Source organism: Otolemur garnettii, unplaced genomic scaffold (assembly GCF_000181295.1).
Source record: "Otolemur garnettii isolate 467f Iridium unplaced genomic scaffold, OtoGar3 scaffold00003, whole genome shotgun sequence".
NCBI classification, from domain to species: Eukaryota; Metazoa; Chordata; class Mammalia; order Primates; family Galagidae; genus Otolemur; species Otolemur garnettii.
The window spans coordinates 21,836,262-21,846,606 of record NW_003852398.1 but is presented as its reverse complement, the minus strand read 5'-3'; the positions used below and the strand labels follow the sequence as shown (position 1 = coordinate 21,846,606).

The 10,345-nt window shown below is 50.5% G+C and overlaps 1 protein-coding gene across 1 annotated transcript; it reads right to left on the bottom strand.

Moving 5' to 3' along the window:
- Window positions 1-5,394: 5,394 nt before the first annotated feature.
- HAND1 (heart and neural crest derivatives expressed 1) lies at window positions 5,395-8,074 on the bottom strand. The gene is made up of 2 exons (XM_003782016.3): window positions 7,300-8,074; window positions 5,395-5,702 (listed from the first exon to the last, which is right to left on the bottom strand). Exons 1-2 carry the CDS (start codon window positions 7,846-7,848, stop codon window positions 5,598-5,600), a joined length of 654 nt encoding a protein of 217 aa, XP_003782064.1. The 5' UTR covers window positions 7,849-8,074; the 3' UTR covers window positions 5,395-5,597.
- Window positions 8,075-10,345: the final 2,271 nt, after the last annotated feature.

Here is a 10,345-nt window from a genome sequence, read left to right as displayed (position 1 = left end):
AAGTCCGATGCCTTCCCTTGTCCATTCTGTGGGGGGATAAATGTGTATTTCTGTTTGTTTTAATAACATTTGTAGGAGCTTTATATAGTGTCTATGTCTGCTTACATTAGACACTGTGTATTATAGTTAAGAGTCTCACTATTTCCCATATAACCCTTGTTTTTTATGGGTTTGGGCGAGCTCAGCTGTAAAAACTCTCAACTGAAATTTTTTTTTTCCAAACGAATTGGGTCTAAATCAGGAGGCTGGTTTTAGACACTTTAGAGGGTGCATATTTTTTTCTTCCCAGTCACTTTTCATTTAAAAATGAGACTAGCTGTTTTCTTAGTTTCGTTTCTTTTATAAAGATTTAGCAAGACTGTAAGTTTAACTGCTGGTTGTGTAGAGAGAGAGTACCCAGCGCTTTTATCTAAGAGAACCCTGGGCTGGAAGCCTGCAGACTTGCCTGCTATTTCCCGCTCAATTTTTGACTGCTCAATTTTTGACTGGCCTTGTGACTCTGAGCTGGTCACATCAACTCTCTGAGCCTTTCTGCCCCATCTGTCCATGGGGAACATCATTTCTGCCCTGACTCCTTTCTAGCTTATAGGGAGGAAAATGTGCTTATAGGAGGAAAACGGAGGTAATGTGCTCTGCAAACACCAGAGGCTGCTGCAAAGTATCACATGCTGAGTTTTTCACCGGGAGAAAATAGACTTCTGGGATCAGAATGTTACAAACAGGAAAAATCCTGGAGATCTTGGACACTACCCTCTTCCTCGTTTTATAGATAGGATCCACCTCTGAAGGGAGAAGAGGGTGCTGGGGAAAGGCTAGAGTTAGAATCCCAGAGTCCTTCACATAACTCCTTCCTTCTTTTTATCTCTGCCTTACTTTGTGGACCAAGGAAGATCAGACTGAAAGCAGCTGTTTTGGGGTACAATGTGTGTACACACACACACACACATACACATATGTGCCCCTCAGCAGTGCTCCCAGAGGTAGGGAAAAACCACATCTCTGGAAGCAGCCAAACCTGCATTTTAATCCAAACCCAATCTGCCTTTTACCATCTATGTGACCTTGAACAAAGTCCTTCGCCTCTCTGAGTTTCAACTGCCTCAATATGGACCTCATAGAATCCTGTGAGGATTACATGAAATAATGCGTGCTAAGGGTTTAAATGGTTTGCTGTATATACTTAACTATTATTAGTTCGTTTGCCAATAGGTTTTGAATGTGGATAGGAAAAGACTAAATTTGGTGTGTGGAAGAAATAATAAAGCTCTTTGAGACAAATATTTACTATAGTATGTTAACTGAGGATCATTAATAGGATCCGTTCTAATTCATTGTCTTTATCCCCACAGCACCTAGTACATGGCAGGCACTCAGTAAATGTATGTTGAATAGGGTACTAAAAGTACCCTCTCAACAGAAGAAATTAGAAGGCAATTACAGCTTAATTTTTATTGCAAAAGTAATACTTATTCATTATTTTTAAAATTGAGAAAAATATAGCTAAGCAAGAGGAAAGGTAAAAATTAACCTTAATCTCACAAGTCAGAGGTTCAAGTGTAAATATTTTGATGTATATTCTTCCACCTTTTCTACGTGAATGATATTTGTTTGCTTATTTATTTATTTATACACAAAGGGAGTTACAATGGACAGTGTTTAGTAACATGAGAGGGGTTTTTTCCACTATATCATGAAAAATTTCCATGTCAAGTGCCACATTTTTTTCCTGATGGCTGAGTAGTGAACCTCCTGTACTGGTAGGTTTATTTAGGCGATTCTGTTAATTATAGCACATCAGAGTGCTATAACTTTTCCTATTTTTTTCATTTTTTAAGAACAGTCCTGTAGTTGAACCTTTGTAATATCAGTGAGCATTTCCTTATGAAACTCCTGGATTTTACTTTTATGTTCGTGACCATTCCATTTTTTCCCTATATTACAAAAAAGATGATTCCTTAATTCAAAAGTCATAAGTAATAACACTGCTTCTGCCATAGCCTGTGAAGTGTCTGCCAAACCGTGTTGAAATCTGGGTAGAGAATTAAAAAGTAAACAACAGGCTCTAAAGATACTTTTGTAGGAGGAAAGATTGAAGAGGGACAGAAGCCCAGAAGCCTTGTGGCAATGACAAGGGCTAGATCTCCAGTCTGGAGACCTTTGGCCTGCACAGCCTGGTTTGTGAAACCTGGAGTGACTCTGTTTCTGTCCCTGGGTTCAGCTTTTTGAGGAGAGCTGGGGACTGATTTGGGCGTTTGACTGGCTGCAGCAAGGCTTGGGGAGACCTCTCCTTGAGCAGCGGTTCCCTGACTCAACTTAGAGGTTTGGGTCTGGGATTCAAAACTGACATCACTGAATTTAGGGCTCCACTGCTCTCTTCCCGCAGAGGGTTTGGGCCCAGCCTGATGAGGGTTTCTGAGGAAGCCTGGTTATGCCAGACTTGGCTGTGGCTGCCAGGTTGTGCCCCTCAGAACCCCCTCTCCTTTCTCTGGCTATAAGAAAGCAGGACCCGGGCGCATTCTTCCCGTGCCTAGGATACTTCAGTATGCTAAAAATAGTTGCGGGAGCTGGGACCTGCATATAGCCAGAAGCTTGTGTGTGAGCTAAGCTGGAGTCCTGGGTTCGAATCTAGATAAGGTTTCTGTCTGTGCTGTGGGACTTCTATTGCTTTTCTCCTTGGCTTCGCTCACTAAGCGTTGCAAATTTTCTAAAAGAATTCCCAAATCTTGGGCGGTGCCTGTGGCTCAAAGGGGTAGGGTACCGGCCCCATATGCCGCAGGTGGTGGGTTCAAACCCAGCCCCGGCCAAAAACTGCAAAAAAAAAAAAAAAAAAAGCGGTAGAGCTTGGAAAGGGTGGGGGGGGGGAGAAGAAGAAGAAGAAAGAAACTTCGGTTTTTCTTCCTGCTCCTCCCGGAGGGGCAGTGGGGCCTGGGGCCCGCTACTGAGGCCGGGAAAGGGGTGCTTCGGCCAGCTCATTACAGCGAGGTGTTGCCCTAGTTAAATCGCGGGCTTGTTTGATCTGGCGGCGGGTGGTGAGAGGAAAAAAGAAGAAAAGGGGGGGGCGAGCTTAAAGAGAAGCTCACACCTCCCCCACCGTTTCCTCGAGCCCGTAAAACACCTTTTATTAACTCCTTCGCGTCCGAAAAGGCCCGCGTGGCCTCTCAGCCCCTGCCACGGTGTTTACAGCCAAGGCTAATGGGGTCCCATATTCACTCTGATGCTGGGATGAGGCGCCTGGGGCACGCCTGGTACCCCTCGAGGCCTTGGCCTGGAGCTACCAGGGGTCTCTTTTCTGGTCTCCAAGCCCATAGCTGCAGCTCCAGGTGTGGAGCACGAAAATGCCAAGGGACGCTCGCTCGCCCGTCTCGCCCCCTCCTTCGCCTCCTTCGCAGTGAGCGGTGAGGAGCGCGCGAGCACTGCAGAGCGGGCGTCCCCTCGGGCAATCACGGGAGCTGTTAAGACACAGAGGAGGGCTGAGCACACAGCCCTTGCAAACAAAACTAATGGTACAATATTATTGTTATTCATGGACACACAAACTGGACGGTGTTGAACGCTCCAGTTAGCCCGACACCGTCAGAGCCCCTTGACAAATTTTATTTATTCACACCCACATTCAGCCATGGGTACGCCTGTGAAGACACAAGGACTGATGGACTCTCTGGCACATACACATACGCACCCCATCCTTTTGCTCCAAATCTATATGCTCTCACAAACATTTCTTGAGTGATTTGTTGCAAGAGAGAAACTTAAGTGCCTCAATTTAACCATCAGTATTCACAAGCTTGTTGTATTCAAGTATAAAAATAATAATACCAGCTACAGCAACTTGTGGAGTCCTTACTGCCTGCTTAGAGCTGTGCTCAGCAGACCCTCCTTAGCCCCTACACAGTCACAGGTGCCCTATGAGTTGCTGTACTGTCTCATGTACACCTATCAGTTCAGAATTTCATACACACAAGCATATTCCTGGGCAAGAATTTCATACACACAAGCATATTCATTGCCTGGGGATGCTGTTCATCTGTGTGGTAGGTTCTCCTCTCTCCCTATAACCCCTTGAAACCACTGATTGCTGACCCAGGTGTGCATACTAATCCCAAGATAAGTGCAAACACCGGCCCACATGAATCGGAGCCTGGCCTCTGTGTCAAGTAATTCCTTTCCAGTTTTCATTTCTTCCAGTTCCCTTAAGTTCCCTTGTCTCCACCACCACCACTCCCATACACTAAGGAGAAAGTTGCGCTTTGTTCTAGAAAGAAATCCTTCTCTATTCCCTTCCCTTAACTTGATTAGGAGAGTGATTTGGTATTTATCAAAAGGGGAGAAGCAGCTGGGTTGGTGGCTCCCGCCTGTAATCTCAGCATTCTGGGAGGCCAAGGCGGGTGGATTGCCTGAGTGCACAGATTCAAGACCAGCCTGAGCAAGAGCAAGACCCTGTCTCTAAAAGTAGCCGGGCTGTGGTGGGCACCTATAGTCCCATCTACTTGGGACTCTTGAGACAAGAGAATCACTTGAGCCCAAGAGTGATTTGGAGGTTGCCGTGAACTGTGACGCCACGGCACTCTACCAAGGGTAACAAAGTGAGACTGTCTCAAAAGAAAAAAAAAAAGAAAGAAAGAAAAGAAAAGAGAAAGAAAGAAAGAAAAGTGAAAAAAGAGAATGAACAGAAACACAAACATTTCCACCTAGTAGGAATATGGAGTCCATGGAGTATCTGGGCTGAGATATCACACAGGCTTCAGGCAATTTCAGAAAACTTTTTATTAGTCAAGAGCATAGATACTGCTTTGGCACAGGGAGGGGGCTGTGAGTGGTCATATAGATTTGAGGTAGAAAAGGGATGGGGATGGAGGATAAACGAACACCTGAGCACAATAGGCGCGGTAGGTAGTTTAAATACATAAAAACTTTCCAACATAGGGAAAAGCTTTTATTAAGGAAGGAAGGGTGTAAGGGAGGGAGGGAGGAAGGGAGGGAGGAAGAAAAAGGAAGAGAGAAAACATTTCCCTGGAAACTAAATAGGAAGTGCAGCAACAAAAAGAAAAATAAAATTTAAAAACACACTATTGGAAGGAGAATGACAACAAAGAGCAGCCCATCATCTTCCTGCTTTAGGTTCTCTTTCCCAGACAAGAAACTACTGATTCTTTATTGCATTTTAATTAGATAAGGGGGGCGTCGGAGGCCTTGACACCAAGTTGAAGGAGGTTCAAAAGAGAAAGAGAGCCAGATAGCGGAATGGGAAAGGCATTGAAGTTCGAATTCGCCCCAGAAGGGTTGGAAGGGTGTGTCTTTGCACTTGGGTTCAGCAGTCCCTCCCTCTTGCATCGTGGCGCTGAGAGCCGCGCTGGGTTAGGAGAGGTGGATATATATATATATTTCTTTCTCTTAATGTATTAAAAACTATTTCAAATGACATTGCACGTGCGATCCGAGTGTGGTTGCAGCCGACGACCTGCCAACGCTCAGCAAAGGCTAGGCGAAAGGCTCGCGCACGCCGCAGAAACCCAGAGCCTGGCTCTCTTTGGCCGCTTCCTCTCCTCTCGGTTCTGGGGTTGGCCAGCCATAGCCAGGTCCTCGGCGCGGGCCTCGGCTCACTGGTTTAATTCCAGCGCCCAGACTTGCTGCGGCCAGCCGGTGCGTCCCTTAATCCTCTTCTCGCCTGGGCCCAGGTTAGGAGGAAAGCCTTCATGCTGCTGCTGCCAAGGGACACACACAAGAAAAGAGGCGAAAGAGACAGGTTTTAATTTTTCTGCTCCAATCGCCCGGCGTGAAGTGGGGTGGGGGAAAAGGTGTCAGGAGCAGTAACTGGGAGCCTTTAAATAAGTGACGGATTTCTGTTTGCGAAATAGGCAAACAGGCTCATAAATTTGCCTTTATGCGCCAAGTTCCTGGGACCCGGGATCGGCTGGGTAGCTTGGAGAGGTTTGGTAATGAGAATTTTCTGGTGAAACTGACGCGTTGGTTTTGCTTTATGGCACCTAAGGGAGGCAGCAGGGGTCTGGGATGAAAGGGGTGGGAACCTACAGTTTTCGCGCTCGCCCCCTCCACCCCCATCCTACTGGCTTTCCAACCTAGTTTAATAGGGGCTCAGAAACGCGGTTGGGTCCTTTTCGATCCAGCGCTGTGAGCTCAGACGATTAGGCGACAGATCCCGGGAGTCCGCCCAGCCTAGAGTCCTCCTACCAGGCTCCCCCAGCCTGAACGAGGCTGAGCTACTTGAAGGCGGCGGCGACGTGCTGTGGGGATCGGGATCCGCCCAATAGCTACTTGGATCTCGGAGCCAACAGGGCCTGCATCTCCCCCAGCCCAGGCGGCGATTTAGAGCCTAAGTGCCTATCTGTCTTTCCTCGTGTCCCTGTGTGAGCTTTCCCTACTTTACCACGAGGCCCCGCGGGTCAGGAAAAAACCCGCCAGGCTTTTCGTCTGGCTACACAGCGCTGCGGCCCTGAGCGCATCAACCTAGAGAAACTAGTTGGCCAGCCTGGAAATCATCGTATTCAGAGGTCCCCAAAGCCCTGGGCAGAGAAACCTAGCGCCAGTAAGCGTCGGCCGCACTGGAGAGGATCAAGAAAAGCCAAAAAGGAATTACGATCTCCAAAGCAGAAACTGGCTCTTGCTTATTTACAGGAAAAGCCATCCAGGTCGTCCTCAGAACCAGGTGTGGAGCAGCAGAAAGCACTCTGGACTTGGAGAAGACCTGAGCTCTTTTATGCCAGCTCCATCTCTGACTCATTCGGTAGGTGCCCTGCCCTTCATGCCCTGACTCTGGGCCTCAGTTTCCCTTTCTGTGCAATGATAGAAGTAGGCTGGCGTCTCCAGCAAAGGCCCTTTAAAACAATAACTGAGCTGATGCACATAAATTCACCCTCAAGTTAAAGCAACAAATTCCTATACTTACTCTTAACCTGGTTTACGGAAGAGCCCAGGGATGGATCAGGACTCCTCCAAATTGGAAGCAAAATATTGCATGTGGTGTGTGCATTTTCCAGGGCCCGGGATTTCAACAGATTCTTAAAGGCTGCCCTATCTGTCTGCCCTAAGATATCTGAAAGGGTTAAGAGTTAGTGTTCACGCAGTTTTACAAACATCATCCCACGTTACAAATGAACTCAATTACGAATCTGCCTCCCACCATGCACACAGTCACAGGCTGTAACCATCTCAGAACTTCCCGCAGCCTTCCAAAATTGTTCACCCGGCAACGCAGCCTCCTTTCCTTTCACTGTTTGCACCGCCTTCGGGTGCTCATCACGCCTGCACCCTTGGCTGGAGCGTGCAAGCTCCAGGACTCACCAGCTCCCTTTTCCGCTTGCTCTCACGGCCGCCATCCGCCTTCTTGAGTTCAGCCTTGAAGGCCTCGGGGTCGCCAGCCTGTGCATCCTTGGCCAGCACATCCATCAGGTAGGCGATGTAGCTAGTGGCCAGACGCAGAGTTTTGATCTTGGAGAGTTTGGTGTCGGCTGGCACGTTGGGGATGCACTCGCGCAGCTCGGCGAACGCGCTGTTAATGCTCTCTGTGCGTCTTCGCTCTTTCTTGGGTCCTGAACCTTTCCGCCTGCCCAGGCGGCCGCCGAGAGCCTCCAGCCGCCCGGGGCTCTGGCCAGGCCTGGCGTCCGGAGCATAGGCGGCGGCGGCTGCCGCAGCGGCTGTGGGCGGTGGCCCGCCGGCAGGGAAGTCCGGTGCAGCGTCAGCTGGGCTCAGAAGCCAGCTCTGGAAGTAGGGCCTCTCCTGGTGACAGCGCGAAGCCGGGCCGAAGAGAAAGGGCTCGTGGAGCATGGGGTGTGCGGGATGCGGGTGGTGGTGGTGGTGGTGATGGTGTGCGTAGCTGCCCACGAGGTTCATGTTGCAGCGGCTCCAGGCCTGCGCCACCAGCCCTATTAAAGCCTCTCCATGCGCCCCAAGACTGCCGAGAGTCAGCCGTGGGCTCTCGGGCAGCGCACTGCCAGCACTGGCTTTGAGGAATTCGCGGGCAAGGCTGAAGATGAAACCCACAACCCACTGCCTTCTTGTCAGTTTCTGTCCAGAGCTAGGACACCGATGGCCGAGACCTATTTAACCCTTCTGCGGACTCCCCTTCTGGATCTGTCTTATATAAGGCCGCGGCTTTGATGTCAACCTCTCCCTAGAGCCAATGGCAGGGGTGCAGGGAGGAGTAGGAAAGGGGGTGGCCGTCCCAGGTTTTCCGCTCAGCCAAAGTAGCTCCACAGTAGGCCGTCCGCGGGGACGCCTACCCGGCTCAAGCTCCGCCTCTGCCCCTCCCCCTAGTTCCTGGCTTGGGCGGGAGCGGGGGCTCGTACTGGAGGTACAGGCCTGCGAGCGCCAGGGACTGTTGCTGCCACCCCTTTCCTGTGGATCCAAGGAAAGAAATCTAGAATCATCTAATGAAAAGAGGCCTTCACCTAGAGTCCTCCCTTAATTTGACAGATAGGGAAACTGAGACCCAGGGAAAGAAAGATTCTGGAGTCTACACTCCATAGAATTCAAAATAGAATTCCAGCAGTCCCCAGTCCCGAGCTTCAGCTGGCGGTCTGAGCCAGAAGACAAGAGGGCGCTGTCGTAGGCTGGAAGGCCCCCAGCGTTACTCCTAACACCTCCCCACCCACCCATCCCCGCTCCTGAGTCATCAGCCTTTTCTGTCTGTGCACGGGGTCGTTACTGGCTTGCCAATTCTGGCCAAGTCTCCAGCAGCTGGGGACACAGCAACTGACCAGCGAAATAGCCTTTCAGAGGCCGGGATGAGGATGGGGCGGGAAGGGGAGCCAGACTCCAGGAGCATTTACCGGTTTGTTCCGAGCTCTAGGGCCTGCGTTCTGTGCTCACCTTCCGGGTGCCTGATCTAGTCCAAAGGCCGACCAGGCAGAGGCAGCCCGGCGCGTCCTCCTTGGCCCTGGAGCTTCTAGCAGGCGCGACTCCCCTCCTCTCTCAATGGGTATCGCACCGAGGGCCAGCAGTGCTTCTAGGTTGGGCTACTCCACCCATATATTTCCTTGAGAATCTTCGATTCCCTAAAGGCACCAGCGCTAAGTATCACACTGCGAGGCCATGGTGTTCGGTGGTAAACACATGCAGAGAGGACCGCCACTTGCACAGCATCCGCAAGGCTCGCTCGGGTAGAAAAACAAAACGCAGCTCCCAGGGTCTTAGATCCACCGGTGCGGAGGCGCAGTCCCGGCTGCGTAGCCCTCTTGGCTAAGCAAATTCCCTGCAGGCCCCATTCTCGGGCTCGCGTTGAGAACTTAGGAATCGTTGGGTGGCAATGCTTCAAGGAGGGAACTCTCAGCCTTACCTCCCTTCAAGGCGGCTTCCTAGCTGGTGGTCACATGCCTGAGTCCCTCCATCCTCCCCGGCCTTACACAGCCCATCCGATCCTTTCCCTTGGTGGGATAGATGGAGTGTCTTGCTCCAGGTGAGCGTGAAAGGAGAAAAGCGCTCTTTTAAGAAGACAAATCATTATCCATTCATTCAACAATTATTTATTGACGAGACGACTGCTACATGCCTGGCAATTAGTTACTACTTCAAAGGCAGGGAGAAAAAGGCCAACGCTCTCCTTGCATAGATAGGGAAAATGAGGCCCACAGAGGTTGAACAATTTCCCTCGAGGTCTGATAGGGAGTGGATAAGTGGAATTACAGTCCTGTACAAGGAAGTGAATAAAGGAGAGGATGCATACCGGGCAGAAGGGGACAATCGCTGACTCCTGAGCTGTCTGGTTCCACCTGTGCGACTTCGGACGGGCTTTGGGCCCTGGAGGTACTTGGGGGATGGGGGGATGCGGAGGGAGGTCCAGGTTTCCTGCCCGAGGCGTGCAGGAAACGCGCCGCTCTTCCCGGCGCCTGGCGCCAGCAACACTGAGGTTGGGCGAAGCGCAGAGCTGAGGCTCGCGGGGAGGGAGCGCCGGGCGCCGGATTCAACTGCGGCTCCGCGGAGTCCCGCGCCTCCGCGGAGTCCCGCGCCTTCGGGGCCTGAAGGCGCCCTTGAGGGTGTGCGTGCGTGAGGATAGAGAAATTAGTCTGTGAATGAGGAACTCAATCCTCAACACATGCCCAGCCTTTGTCTTAAGCGGAGAACGATGTATACCTTCAGCATCCAATAGTGGCACACTAGGCCCTCTGATTACATATACACATGCACATACACAAGGGCTCACACAATCTGCGGGAAAGCCCATGTGTTCATACAGATACTCTCAGAGCAACACTCTCCCAGGGTCCAGGGTACACTCACTATCCATACATTCCTAGGATTCTACACATTATCTGTATGTTACCCACAGGATATACACGCGCGCGCGCACACACACACACCCCCTTCAGATGTGTGTTACAGCTCAGAGCCA